The sequence below is a fragment of the Zootoca vivipara genome, chromosome 15 (genome assembly GCF_965207765.1).
Source record: "Zootoca vivipara chromosome 15, rZooViv2.hap1.1, whole genome shotgun sequence".
In the NCBI taxonomy this organism is placed as follows: Eukaryota; Metazoa; Chordata; class Lepidosauria; order Squamata; family Lacertidae; genus Zootoca; species Zootoca vivipara.
The window spans coordinates 6,834,849-6,850,256 of record NC_142598.1 but is presented as its reverse complement, the minus strand read 5'-3'; the positions used below and the strand labels follow the sequence as shown (position 1 = coordinate 6,850,256).

The following is a 15,408-nucleotide window of genomic DNA, read 5'->3' as shown; positions in this document are numbered from 1 at the left end:
GGAAGTCGGAGGCCAGGATTGCTGCATCAATTCTGCTCTTTCTTAACTGCAACCAGACACTGTTTATTGACATCCTATGCAGTGGACTGTTTGGGCTTAGTAAGGTTTTGGGTCCTGTTGCTTCTTTTCTGTTCAGTATGGCCACCACCACCAATCTTGCCACTAACAAGCAAACTTATAAGATGAAATTTCTCCCGTAATGTGCAATTGAATTTCTTTCTTTTTTTAAAATGATTTTTTTATTTTGACAAAGAAATAATAAAAAATAAATAAATAAGGATAAAAATGTGTACCCCACCGCAGAGACCATTCCATTGTAACTATCCAACCTCCCAAAATTTCAACACCTCTTGCGATGGTTTGACCCCCTTTCTGTATTAACAGTACAAATTCTACAAACATCTTCCATATCTCCTCAAAATAATTTCTCGTGCATATTCCCCATCTTACTTTAATAGCACATGTTAATTTATAATTAAATAGCTGTATCCCACACCTCTTTATACCATTCTTCCATTTTATATTCTGCTTGCCCCTTCCACTTCCTAGCTATAATAACTCGTGCAGCTGTCAATAACCTTCTTGTGAACCTCCCACCCCATTGTAAATTGATAATAATGCTACCTCTGGACTTTCGGTCATCTTTAACCCAGTGATTTCAGTTATCCCCTTAAACACCCTTTGGCAAAAATTTATACATATTTACACCCCCACCACATATGAACGTAAGTCTGCAATTGAATTTCTAACCCACCTCTGTTGGCCGTTTGTGGATCCAGAGATTCCTTGTAAATTATATGCTGATTATACGGTAGCAAAAGTTTTTACATACGAACGGGACACAGGGGTGATGGGGGAACCATTTCCGCAACTCTTTTGCTGGATCCCTGCCCTCACATTATTACAGAGGTCACTCCCAACCCTCTCTTCCCAGGAGCTCCAAAGGCAACACAGCAAATAACTATCCTTTATATTCTCCGTGTGCTAGCATCTCAGATCTGTAGGATGTCCACCGGCACACTTGCTCTCTCAGTAACACAGCACCCCTGCTTCACAATCTCCCTTTGCCTTACCTGTCTGGGTCAGCATGGGTGATAGAAATTCGTGGAGGGATTCGTAGTGGGAGAGTAGTCGGCCGCTGGACATTGTCAGGCTCTGGTGAGCGTGCTCTGTCTACGGGCTTCCATGGTGGGACTTGCAGGCCGGAGGAGAGGCGTCTACGTCCCCGACGCAGGTCGGCACCCAGCATGTTGGAGGAAGTGTAGGAGCGGCTGCACCAGCTGGGGTCCAATGTGTCCTTGGGCTTCTGCAGAGGAGAAGAGGGAGAGGGTTACTCCATTCAAGAGGGTTTCGGAAACTTAAGAGCTATATAGTGCAGGCTCAGCCTGCCAGGTATGGATACAAGCAGGCAAGATAAAGCTAAGTTTAGGAATGGAAGGATCTGTCGGTTTTGGTTCTCTCACTTTCCCCTCATATAATGCATTTTTGTATGCTGTTGTAAAACATTGGTTGGTTGCATAACTTTACTGCAAAGTTTGAATAAGTGTGAATTTTAAGGATGCCTTTGCTTCAAATGAGAATTTGGAAGTTCCCCTTTAAAGGTAAAGGTCACACAATGTGGATGTTACGCACAAGCACGTGTACACATCAGTGTTGTTGCTGTCTAATAACAGCAGGGAGTATTCCTCAATAGCAGAGGAAACTATACAAGATGGTCACAGCACACTTACTCTCCTTTCACAGAATTTCCTTAGAAGGTACCCGCACATGTTTCCCTACAAGATTTCTTCTGGGAGGGTTAGGTGCTTGCTGTTTTAATAAAATGGTGGCTCGGACTCTGGGTCACCAATAAAACCTGACAATCCCTGCTCTACGATCATCGGGGTGAGTTTATTTCTTTACTGTTAGCCAGAAAGGGGAATGGGGAGAGAAAGAGCGGACTCCTTGCCACAGGCTTGCTCAGCCCTTCCCTCACTTTCTTTGCAAGTTTTCAACCATAGAATAACATCAGCAGGACTAACGGGCCTCTCTTCTCTTGAGCTAGGAAATCACTCTTGTAAAAAAAAAAGGAGAAGAGAAGAAATAGGCTTTGAAATATACTCGGAGTCGAGAGTGAATTTCATGCTCTTTATTCAGCTCATATTCATCAAGGAGAAGAAGAGAAGACGCAGCTCATAGTCATCAAGGAGGAGAAGAGAAGACGAATGGCTCTTTTCCCAAAACCATCTGCTTATATACATTATTTACACAATGGGCCTTGCGTGATTGGCTACTTCAGGGCTACACCTGTGGGCCAATTATATTGTGGATTGACTTCTGCCTGCAGCCTGATTGGCTGCTCCTACAGGCCAATCAGGTAGCAGATTCACTTCTGCCAGCCGCCTGATTGGCTGCTCCAGCAGGCCAATCAGGTTGCGGATTCACTTCCACCTGGAGTTGGATTGGGTAGCTCCCGCTGATTCTGAATCCTATTGTTCTAGGATTCAGCTCAGTACATAACACCCCTCCCCTCTAAGTTCCAGTCCTGCCCGGGAAGTTGCATTCGTAGTCCCCAAGGTCTGCTGGCCGCCTCCGTGTGCGTTGTGGCCTGGGGTGTTCCTTGGTCAGGGGTTCTGGTTCTGGCTCGTGTTCCGAGGCTGCTGGCTGTGCCGGGGCTGTCTGGTCTGGCGCCACTGAACCACTAGGTTGTGACTCTGGTTCCGGTGTCCTTCCAGCCTCGGGGCGCCCCTCTGTGCCTACTGCTTCTGCTTCCCCTGCCCACCCCTCTCGCTCTACAGGCCTCACTGCCCTGCTGTCCCCTTGGGACCCCTCTGTCCCGCTCTCCTCCCGGGTTCCTCCTGGGAATCGTCGCCGTAGCTGGTCGCAGTGGCGGCGCCAACATTGCCCCCCTTCCGTTAGTACCTCGTACGACACGGGACCGGTCACCTTGGTGACTGTGGCGGGTACCCATGCTGGGCCTGCCCCAAAATTCTTTGCATACACTGGGTCCTGGGCCACAAATGCCCGGGGGTTCCTGCCTTTCCCCACCACTACCTCATCCTGAGCTCTGTCGGGGTGAAGTCGGTCCAGTCTAGTTGCAAGGCGCCGGCCCATGAGTAGTTCAGCTGGGCTCCGGCCCGTCGTTGTGCTTGGGGTGCTGTGCTGTGCTAGAAGAAATGCGGCAAGGCGGTATTCCCAGTCCCCTTGTGTTATGCGGCGGAGGCTGTCCTTGGTGGTCCGCACCATGCGCTCCGCTTGGCCATTGGTGGCAGGGTGGAATGGTGCTGAGCGGATGTGGCGGATGGCGTTCTGCGCTGTGAAGGTCTGGAACTCCTCTGACGTGAATGCGGTTCCATTGTCCGAGACGAGGGTGTCAGGGAGCCCGTGGGTTGCAAACAGCTTACGTAGTACCCGGATGGCTGCCGCCGTAGAAGTGGACGGTACCAGTGCGACCTCCAGCCATTTGGTGTAGGAATCCACCACTATGAAGAATGTTTTTCCCTGGAAGGGGCCAGCGAAGTCCACGTGCAAGCGTGACCATGGATGTCGGGCGGACTCCCAGGGCTGGACTGGGGCCCTTGGGGGATCCGGGCGGGATTCTTGGCAGGTCTGGCAGTGTTGGACCCAGGCCTCTATCTCTCTGTCAATCCCCGGCCACCACACATAACTCCTGGCAAGGGCCTTCATCCTCACTACCCCTGGGTGTGTCTCGTGTAGGGCTGTGAGGACCCTTTTGCGGAGGGGCTGGGGAACAACAACCCTGCTTCCCCATAACAGGCACCCCTTGTGGGCCGACAGTTCATGTTTGCGGTTTGTGTAGCCAGCGAATTCTGGCCCGGGGCTGCTGCTGGGCCATCCTCGCCACACCCAGTCCAGGACCCGGGAGATGACCCTATCTTTTGTGGAATGGTGCGCAACTTCTTGTGCCTGAATGGGTCGGTCGGGAAGCAGCTCCAGGGTCATAACCTCTTGCGCAGGCGCTGGGTCGGGGCCTGTTTCTGGTAGTGGTAGCCTGCTGAGTGCGTCTGCGTGGCCCATCGCCTTCCCAGGGCGGTGGATTAGTGCATACTGGTAGCCGGCAAGGAAAATTGACCACCTGAGGACACGTGGAGACAACACTTGGGGGGTCTGCTTCTCGGGGGCAAACAGGCCAAGCAACGGCTTGTGGTCAGTCACTATGGTAAAGGGCCGCCCGTACAAGAAATCATGGAATTTTTTTACGCCCTTCACGATTGCCAGACCCTCCTTGTCAATCTGTGAGTAGTTTCGTTCGGCTGCAGCAAGCGTCTGGGAGAAGTATGCCACCGGCACCTCTCTTCCATCCGGGAGTTGGTGTCCCAGGACAGCGCCGATGCCATAGGGAGAGGCGTCGCATGCCAGCACCACTGGCAGCCTCTCGTCGAAGTGTGCCAAGACCGAGTTCGAGACGAGCAAGTCCTTGACTGCCTGGAATGCGGCCCTTTGTCGCTGGCCCCACACCCAAGGGGCCCTTTTATCTAGGAGTCTGTGTAGGGGCTCCGCTACTGCTGCCTTATGGGGAAGGAAGGCATGGTAAAAGTTCAATAGTCCCAAGAATGACTGAAGTTCGGGCTTGCTCTTGGGTGCTGGGGCCTCACAAATGGCCCGTACCTTGTCACCGGTTGGATGGACCCCTTCTGCGTCCACCTTAAATCCCAGAAAGTCCACCTGCGGCACTCCCAGTAAACACTTTTCCCGCTTCACCTTGAGGCCCGCCGTCTGGAAACGGTGCAGGACGGAGCGGAGGCGGTCCTCAAATTCCTCTGGTGTGGGCCCGGCGATCAGTACATCATCGAAGAAGGGGGTGACGCCAGGAATCCCTTCAAGGAGAGAGTCCATTAGATTCTGGAATATGCCTGGTGCCACGCTAACGCCAAATTGCAGCCGCTTTACTCTGAATGCCCCTCTGTGCGTCACAATCGTCTGAGCCTCTGCTGTGGCTTCGTCCACAGGCAACTGTTGATACGCTTGGGCCAAGTCCAGTTTGCCAAAGATTTTTGACCCAGCCAGGGTGGCGAGGACATGGCTGACCACTGGCACTGGGTATGCATGGGCCATGAGAGCCTTGTTTATGGTGCATTTGTAGTCTGCACAGATGCGGACCGAACCGTTAGGCTTGACGGGTGTGACAATTGGAGTTTCCCAGGGGGCGTTGGGCACCGGCTCCAGCACTCCTTGCTCCACGAGCCGGTCCAATTCCTCGTCTATGCGGGGTTTCAGGGCGAACGGGACCCGGCGGGCCTTGTGCCTGATGGGTCGTACAGCGGGGTCTAGCTGTAGGGCAATGGGGGGTCCTGTATATCGTCCCAATGCCCCATCGAAAACCCCTGGAAACTCTTTGCATATGGCGTCCACGTCCACTTGTAAGCTAGTGCGGTTCACCCCGGTAACGGCTAGCCCCAGAGGTCCAAACCATGCCAGTCCCAGTAAGCTAACGTAGGGGCCCTTAACTACCAGCAAGTCCAATTGTTGCTTTCGCCCTCGATATTGCACCCTGAAGGTCCCCACCCCCATTGTAGGGACCTTACGTTTCTGGAAGTCCCGGAGGGTGAATGGGGCCGGCCTTAGTTTGGGACCCCCATTAGGGCACAGTTCCCTTAATGTTCGGGCCGAGATTATGGATAGAGTTGAACCCGTGTCCAGCTCCATGCGGCATGGGGCTCCCTCTATCTGTACCTCTATATAAATTTTCTCTGTGCTGGGATGGGGCAACTGGAATACCTGGTAGTCCGTGATCTCCGTCGAGTTGCCTTGGTGCATGGTGCCGTGTGACCTGGGGCTCCTGGGTCGGTCATCTGATGCTTGTCGACGGGTGAGTCGAGCCCGACACACCCGGGCGATGTGTCCCAATTTTCTGCACTGCCTGCACTCTGCGTTGCGGAAACAACAGGTCCTCCTCTCGTGGTTCTCCCCGCAGCTTGCACAGTTCCCTCCTTCTCGTCGAGGCTGCTGTGGTGTGTGTGCTGCTTGAGTGCGCCGCTGTACTCGGTGTACTTCCTCCCTGTCAGATTCGGATTCGTCGGTGAGGTCTTCGTGGTAGACCCTCGGTTGGGATGGCGGGGCCGGTCGTGCCTCTTGCGTTGACCTCTCGGCGGCTTCGGTTGCCAGGGCTTCCTCCAGAGCAATCTGGAACGTGAGGTCTTTTTTGGCGTAGAGGCGTCGTTGCAACATCTCGTCCCTCAGGCCACCGACGAGGCGGTCACGAAGCATGTTCTCCAACTCTGAGAAGTTGCATAACCGGGCGGCTTGGCGGAGGGAGGTCACAAACCCAGTTATGGTTTCCCCCGGGGCTTGCCGCTTTGCGTAGAAGGCATTTCGGCAAGCTACCACCGAGGGCTGTGGTGAAAAGTGCTCCTTCAGCCGTTCCATTATTGTTTTGTAAGAGACGGTAGCGACATCTCTAGGTGCAAGGAGAGCCCGGGCGATTTCAAACGTCTCCTCTCCACAGACGCTGAAGAATGTCGCCCTCTTCATGGCATCGTTGGTGACTTCTTTCGCTTGCAGGAGGAAGTTGAAACGGGCGGCGTACCCTTCCCAGTCTCCTGATGCTGGTTTGAATGGCAAGAAGCTGCTGTCGGTTGCCATTCTGGGTTCCTTGGGTCCTGGAGCTGAAGCCTGGATGCACGGTGCGATGCAGCGGTGCAGCAGGTGGCGGTGCTGCAGTGCAGTGCGTGGTGGCGGTCAGCTCAGCAGGATCCCATCCTCGTCGCCAGTGAAATATACTCGGAGTCGAGAGTGAATTTCATGCTCTTTATTCAGCTCATATTCATCAAGGAGAAGAAGAGAAGACGCAGCTCATAGTCATCAAGGAGGAGAAGAGAAGACGAATGGCTCTTTTCCCAAAACCATCTGCTTATATACATTATTTACACAATGGGCCTTGCGTGATTGGCTACTTCAGGGCTACACCTGTGGGCCAATTATATTGTGGATTGACTTCTGCCTGCAGCCTGATTGGCTGCTCCTACAGGCCAATCAGGTAGCAGATTCACTTCTGCCAGCCGCCTGATTGGCTGCTCCAGCAGGCCAATCAGGTTGCGGATTCACTTCCACCTGGAGTTGGATTGGGTAGCTCCCGCTGATTCTGAATCCTATTGTTCTAGGATTCAGCTCAGTACATAACAGGCTTGTTCCCTGCTTTCCTTTCTCATTTTCTCTTCCCCCTCCCTCCAGCTTTTTGGAGAGCAGCTTATCGGTTCTCTTTTTTCCCCTAGCACAGCATGAGACAGAGTAGACTCTGCGCTCTGGAAGCAAGGTTCAGAAGATGTCTTTGCTTATGACAGTGATGGTGAACCTATGACACGCGTGTCAGACGTGACACGCAGAGCCCTCACTGCTGGCATGCGCCCCATCGGCCCATTCACACTGTTGTTGTTGTTGTTTTTCCCCCATTTGTTCTCCCGCTCCTCCTACAGCTTGTCTCCACTACAGCTTGTCTCTGCTGTTAAAACCCGGATCCTTTGTTGTTGTTGCTGCTGCTGGTAGCCAAAGATTGGTTTTTTAACCCTTTCTGTGCTGGGTTTTTTGGCGCTTTGGCAGACTATGTCGGTGCTGCGTTTTAGCTCCAGTGAAGGTATTATTCACCATTTATTTCTGTTCTCTTCCCCCCCCACCAAAAAAAGCGCAGCAGCTTTGGGGCACCCCCCCAAAAAAGCAAAGCAACTTTTGCACACACCCCAAAAACCTCCCAAACTTTGGTCAGCAGCTCCCCCCCAAAAAGCTCAACAACTCTGGGCACTTTGTGATAAATAAGGTTTTTTTGGTTTGGTTTGGTTAAATAATTGGTTTTTTGTTTATTAAATACAGTTATATATTACAATTATACATTTTTGTTATTTAAACTATAAATATCGTGAAATTATGGTGTTTTTTTCTCTCGAAGTGACACACCACCCAAGTTATGCTCGGTTTTTTGGCGAATTTTGACTCACCATGCTCTATGGATGCATTGACAACAGTCCAGATTGTTATAAAAATCAGGTATTTCCTTTGCACCTCAACCCTGCTCAAGGGACTTGTGTCCCCTTAATGTTCACTCAGTGGTCTTAGTAAAATCGGAGGCAGAAACCAGGTTAAGTAAAAGCAGTGCTTTTTTCCCTGGAGGTACTCAAGGGAATACTGGCACCTTTTTTGCTAGAAGAAAAGCACTGAGTAAAAGCAGAGTGGCTGGCGAGGCTGGTCCTTTATTTGGTCTGCTGCAACATGGTTCACTTCCAGTGACAAGAGGAAGAGAGACTCCAATCTTTTTAAAGTTCAGATTTTGCCCAATCCGTTACAAAAACAAACAAACCCCACCTACAAAACATAACAGAAACATAACAAAAAAGGAGGTGTTAAATGAGTACATTATTTGCAACCTGTCCAGAGATACAGTATTTTGAATTACAAGTCTCTGGGTGTCTCTTGCCTTTTGATACCTATTTGCATTTCCTCTTGAAATTTTAACTAGTGCAAGCCTTATTTCATTTATTGGAGTCTTACTTAAACACCCCCCCCATGCAGGTGCTAGCATTTTCACCCCTCCCACTGTGAGAATTGGGGATCTGATGATAATTGAGAAAGGGGGCGGTGACTCTTTCTTTAAAGGGAGTCTGTCTCTGAGTTCTCTTCTCTGCACTCAGGGTGTGGTTTTTTCCTCTGTGCTGAAAGACAAGAAGAAGACTGAGTGGCTGAGTGAGGATTTGTAACACTCACACAGCAGCCTGTAAATATCTGCAAATATGCTGTAGCTTGAAGAAATAAATAAAATGAGGATAAAACCTCTACTGCCGCATCCATCGTTTATTGAAGTTGGTGCTCACAATGGCTACCGTGTTTCTCCTAAAATAAGACGTGCCTCTAAAATAAGCCATGGCACGATCTTTTAAAGGCAAAAAAATATAAGACATCCCCCCAAAATAAGACATGTTGGGGGGTCAGCAGCAGCCCCAGCCGCGCCGCGCCGCGCCGCGTCAAGCCCAGGGACCCAGCAGTGGGCTCAGCGGGCGGCGCAAGAAAGCCCCGTAACATACTTACGGTAACAATGCTGTACCATGCTTAATAAAAAATAAGACATCCCCCGAAAATAAGCCGCGATGTGTTTTTTTATAGGAAAAATGAATATAAGACGTGTCTTATTTTAGGAGAAACACGGTAATTGTGGTTCCTTGGTTTCCCAATTAAGCTGAAGGTGTTCCAGTTGTCCTGCTAGCCCAGTCAGTGTCCGGGCAGAATGATGGAGGTGGAGGCGCTCCTTCAGGTATACCGGACCGAGGCCATTTAGGGCTTTAAAGGTCAGCACCAACACTTCGAATTGTGCTCGGAAACATAAGCATTTCCCCACCGTCCAAATGCCTTCAAATAGTTTTGCTTAGGCTATAGTCCCTAGGGACAGGAACTGGATCCAGCCAGTGGGCTGGACCCTCGCATCCCCTAACCCCAGCAGGCCTTTTGGACAGGTGAGTTTTCCTTTTCCTGCATGGCAGGCACTTGCAAGTGCACCGTGCTTTGCTATCACTGCGGATCAGCTGATATATGATATATGCTGCTTGCAAACCTCCCACAGCTTTTGGCAGGGAGCCCTGCCCCACACCTTGAATCCCTTGCACAAAATAATGATGGTCTGGGGACAGACCATCTTGTGAGAGCCAGTGGAGAGAGTTCTAGTCGTGATGAAGTAGACAGGGAGGGTATCCACATGAGTGTGTCTGTGTGGAATTAGCCTCACCATTAATTTTAATTTTGCTTCCAGATCAATTGGCAAAAAAGGCAAGGATAAGGCCATCACACCCTTCCCTCTTCCGTAAATCCAATGTAGTAAGTATATTGTTCGATTTTTTAAAAAAGAAATGCATTTCAGCTACACTGATTTTCATTTTGGTTGATCTCTTTTACATTTGATCTCTATTTTGTCCATGACTTTTACATTCTTTTGTATTGTACTGGACCTCTACTTTGTATAGTACAGTAGTACCTCAGTTTGGGAACGTAATCTGTACTGGAAGACCATTCGAATTCCGAAACATTCAAAAACAGAATGCTCAATACGGAAGGCTCAAAACGGAAAACTCAAACAGGAAGCGTTCGAAAACGGAAGCATTTACTTCTGGGTTTCCGGTGTCCGAGTTCCGCAACGTTCGTCAACGGAGACATTCAAAAATTGAGGTACCACTGTATTCTGAAACTGTTGTATTGCATTTCATTACTATTGTGTTTTGATTTATTTTTTTCTGTACATCACTCTGAAATTCTTTTGAACATAAGGACTTTAACGAATGTCATGCAGCATGCCAGGTGTAAGTGGGCATGGCTTGGTGCAAAGGTTCGCCACGGCTACTCTGGCCTACTGAACCAGGAAAAGGGCAGACACTGAGGCAAAGGTCTGACAATCCTCTTCCAGGGCGGCTTGGTGCAGAAGGAAGATGCCCATTCTTTTTGTATTGTGTATCGTATTGTGTTTTTACTATTTTCTGTTGGGATCTGCCCAGAGCAGCTGGGGAAACCCAGTCAGATGGGCAGCATATACATAATAAAATGTTGTTGTTGTTGTTGTTGTTGTTGTTAAAATTATATTTATTAACATTTTCAACTTAAAATTTCCATTCACATCCCCGTCTTACATCATATCATAAACAGACATCAAAAAAGAAAAAGAAGGGGGGGGGAATTGCAAAAAGGCAAAAAACAAAACAGAAGAAATAAAAAGAAGGGAAAAAAGAAACAAAGAAGAAAGACATAAAAAGAACCAATCTAATGTTCGTAACTCTATCATAACTTTGACTTCCTCGCTCCTCCCTTCCCGAGTCTAATTATAACCTCTGTTTAGCAATTTTTCATTATTAACATCTCCATTTAATTCTTAAAATAATACCTTATATAAAAATTACTTATATCACATAACAAATTTCTTATTACTCTAATTATTCCCTTTAGCCTCTTAATTGTTCACTAAAATTATACAATTAACATTCTAGCATCTCACTTATCCACTGTTCTAAAATCCCCCCTCCTCCGCCTGGTGACCAGCCCCTGGAAATCCCAAACCAACTCCTGTATGCAGTCCAATTCCAAACCGTTTTATCCATCCCTTATTTGCACGTTATTATTAGGGAGTAAGGCACTGGCCATCTCAGAAGTGGCACACTGAGAAGTGGCTCAGTCAGTGTTTCTGCCAAGGGTTGACAGCTGCATGCAAGGCACCATTTCTGAGAGTGCTGCTGCCTCTCTGCCCACAATCCCCCCTGGACCTCCTCAATTGCTCATTGGAGCCCGGAAGGGCACCACCCCAGCTGAGTCATGTGCTCCAGGAACTTGTTTCCAAACAATAAACTGTGCTAAATAGTAAAGCGAAAATGTTAACTTCATTAAATGTCTAATTTATTACTGTACAATTTTAATTGGCCAATTAAAACTGATCAAAGCAAGACGGCTAATCCAACATAAAAGCTTTTGGTAATTGGCAAGCATGCTGCTCTGGATTTTTGCCCAGTTCCTAATGGAACGGGAATATCACCATAGAATAACATTCCCCACCCCCACCCCCAAGATAATGACCATTTTTGTTTTGAATATTCTGTCTCACTGTTCTCGCTGAAGACAGACAATCATACATGGTAAAAAGTTAATAGTGGGTCCCATATTGCAAGCTGAAATTAAAGTCCACTCCTGGGTCCGAAAAGTTTGTTTCCTGTTATTTACAATCCTCATGAGACACTCTCATAACAATGGTCTGTCGAAATCCCTACTTTGTTCATTTTACAGGTGGGGAAACTGAGCCAGGCGAGCATGGCTTGCTCCAAGCCACCAAATACTTTTTTGGGGGGTTTCATGTATCCCCTTCAGAAACTGGTCTGAGAGCTGAAACAGTTCAGCCACCTTGCAGGTGGTCAAGCTCCACAATAAAATTGTTACTAGCTAACTGTGACAGGTGTCGCAGGAGTGGGGCACAGGCGCTGAGAGGATGAGGTGACTGACGGTAGCAAGCTGAGAAACTTAAGTATGCGCTTAAAAGAAACCCTCAGTATGGAGCCTGGCAGCAATGTGTGCCTAAAGCAAAAGTCTATACACATCCATTATATGAACCACTTATATGAGAGTCAGTCTGGTGCAATAGGGAAAGTGTCAGACTGTAGGACAGGAGAGATGCAGGTTCAAATCCTCACTCAGCCATGAGGAGTCTAACTCTGGCAAGGTTGTTGTAATGTTGTAATGATAAAATGGGTAGGGGGAGGACAATGCCCTGAGCTCCTTGGAGGGTGGGCTGAGGTACACTTTTAACAAAGAAATAAATTAATGAAATCCATGTGGGGATTCATTGCTATTTTTTCCTTACTACAGTGGTACCTCGGTTTAAGTACACAATTGGTTCTGGAAGTCTGTACTTAACCTGAAGCAAACTTTCCCATTGAAAGTAATGGAAAGTGGATTAATCTGTTCCAGGCGGGTCCACAGAGTCCTCAACCTGAAGTGTACTTAACCCAAAGTATGAGTGTAATTGGTTCTGGAAGTCCGTACTTAACCTGAAGCGTACTTAACCTGAAGCAAACTTTTCCACTGAAAGTAGTGGAAAGTGGATTAATCCATTGCAGACAGTCCGTGGAGTACTCAAACTGAAGGGTACTTAAACTGAAGCAAACTTTCCCATTGAAAGTAATGGAAAGTGGATTAATCCGTTCCATACGCGTCCGCAGAGTACTTAAACTGAAAGTACTCAAACCGAAGCATACTTGAACCGAGGTACGACTATAGTGTAATTATGTGCAATCCAACCTCTCACCCACAAACACATTTGAAATTGCTTTGGGTGATCACATCTGTCTGATAGACGCCACATTTTGTTAACTCTCTGCACACTGGCTTCCATTTCTTCCAAGATGTCTCGCTGAAGCCATTTCTTACTAACTGGGAGGGATAGCTAATGCCACAGAAGGCAATTTGACATTAATAGATTGGGGAACTGGGCCCAAGCTAACAAAATGAATTTCAGTGTAGACAAATGTCAGGTTGTCACTTAGGCAGGAGGAACCGGCTGCACAAATATAAGATGGGGGACACTTGGCTAGTGTCCAGTCTAGTGTCCAACTCAAGGGAAGTAATAGTACCACTCTATTCTGCCTTGGCCAGACCACACCCGGAATACTATGTCCACCATATTGACAAGCTGGAATGTGCAAAGGAAGGCGACCAAGATGATCAACGGTCTGGAAACCAAGCCTTATGAGGAATGGTTGAAGGAGCTGGAGATGTTTAGCCTGGGGAAAGGGTGGCTTAGAGGAGATATAATAACCGTCTTCAAAGATAAATACTGTACAGGCAATGAATAAAGAACAATAAATGTACTAAATAAGAATAGCAGTTTTGGGATTACAATTGAAAGTCTATGTACACTTACAGTGGTACCTCGGGTTACAGACGCTTCAGGTTACAGATGCTTCAGGTTACAGACTCCGCTAACCCAGAAATAGTACCTCGGGGTTAAGAACTTTGCTTCAGGATGAGAACAGAAATCGTGTGGCTGCGCGGCAGCAGCAGCAGGAGGCCCCATGAGCTAAAGTGGTACCTCAGGTTAAGAACAGTTTCAGGTTAAGAACGGACCTCCAGAATGAATTAAGTTCTTAACCCGAGGTACCACTGTACTTAGTTAGGTGTAAATATGGTGCTGGAGGAGACTCTTGAGAGTCCCATGGACTGCAAGAAGATCAAACCTATCCATTCTGGAGGAAATCAGCCGTGAGTGCTCACTGGATGGACAGAGCCTGAAGCTGAGGCTCCAATACTTGGGCCACCTCATGAGAAGAGAAGACTCCCTGGAAAAGACCCTGATGTTGGGAAAGATGGAGGGCACAAGGAGAAGGGGACGACAGAGGACGAGATGGTTGGACAGTGTTCTCGAAGCTACGAACATGAGTTTGACCAAACTGCGGGAGGCAGTGGAAGACAGGAGTGCCTGGCGTGCTATGGTCCATGGGGTCACGAAGAGTCGGACATGACTAAACGACTAAACAACAACAACAACAAACATGCACAGGTTTTGCCTGCAAGGGTTCAATCCTAAACATATTTCCCAAGACATACATTTCACTAAACTCTGATAAACAAACATCTAATTAAAGATATCTAGGACTAGGCTGTTGGTTACATTAATTTCACTCAACTGGTGAGATATTCCACTAAGGTTTGTTTCCCCCTAAAACTGAGCAGGCATCAAGAGTGAAAAGAATGGACACAATCAGTAGAAATCTCATTTGCAGACCCATCAGCAAACATGATGCATATGCCATAATGTACAATCATAGTCAATATTCCCATTACAAGCCAAGAAAAATAAATGCCCATAAAACTGTCATTTTAAAAACCCCAACAATTACACTTCACTGAACACACCTGATGTGAATGTTTTGCTGTTCTATCAATTCAGATTTATCCATCTTAGAATCTCAGGGAAAATACTGGGGACTCCCTTTAAACAATATATTGCTGTTGTTGCCCAATACCAAAACAATATAAAACTTGTCTAAATTAACGGAGGGTGTTTTGGGGAAGAGACTGGAGCAATACTTCTGATCAGCAGACACTATAGAACCTGCACAGCCCTTGCAGCATATATTCAGGAGAACAAAAGGCTAAGGAGTAAACCCTGCACAAATCTGGAGAGGAGTCCCTAAGGCAGTTGGGTGGTGCCTGCAGCCAGGCTGGTGCCAAATGTATTGCTCTGCTTTCCTTTGGACCATGTCAGCAAAGCCAAGTCAGCCAGGTCTTGTCATCTGGGCAGCCCAGAACGTCCATAAACTTTCCCTAGCCTTACGCCCCAGGGAGCTCACTTGAGTGCCACTAACACAGCCATTTGACTTCAACCCCAAATAATAAATGAGAATCTTCCAGCCAGCTTTGCTCAAGGGAAACCTATCTTTGCAAAAGGCCCTCTGTTGGCTGCAGCTGTTCCCTCGTGTGGGAATAGCCTAGGACCAGGTATTCATTCCTGTTTTCAGGGAAGAAGAGAGCGGTCATATTTATTCTCCATCACAGTGGTTCCCAACAGGTGGTCCGTGGACCCCCAGGGGTCCATGAGCTATGCCAGAGGGGTCCGCAAGATGCTATTAGAATAAAAAATATATTAAAAATATATTAAATATATTTCGTATGATAACAGATATTTTGTTTTGGCCGCTTCCTGCATGAGCAGAGTCTAGCGCAAAACTAGAATTAGATAGAGGCAGTAGTTCTGCTGTATGCCGTTAGGTGGCGCTTTACAAACACTACTGTTTTGCAAAGAGGCAGCGCGCACATTCTAAACACTCACCTCCCCAAGATGCTTTGCGCGCGTCGGCTTCACTTTTTAATTTTAGGATTAGGAATTAATGGGGGTCCTTGTCACAATAGCGGCTCGATGAGGGGTCCTCGAGAAAATTTTGTTGGGAACCCCTGCTCTATCAG

The 15,408-nt window shown here is 47.9% G+C and overlaps 1 protein-coding gene across 1 annotated transcript in view; it reads right to left on the bottom strand.

Moving 5' to 3' along the window:
- Positions 1-246: 246 nt before the first annotated feature.
- LOC148683355 (3',5'-cyclic-AMP phosphodiesterase 4B-like) overlaps positions 247-15,408 on the bottom strand; it is a 35,829-nt gene continuing 20,667 nt past the window's right edge. Inside the window, exon 2 of the mRNA XM_088658690.1 lies at positions 247-1,306. Within this exon, the coding sequence (XP_088514816.1) occupies positions 1,070-1,306 (237 nt within the window). The 3' untranslated portion in view covers positions 247-1,069. The remainder of the gene's footprint in view (positions 1,307-15,408) is intronic.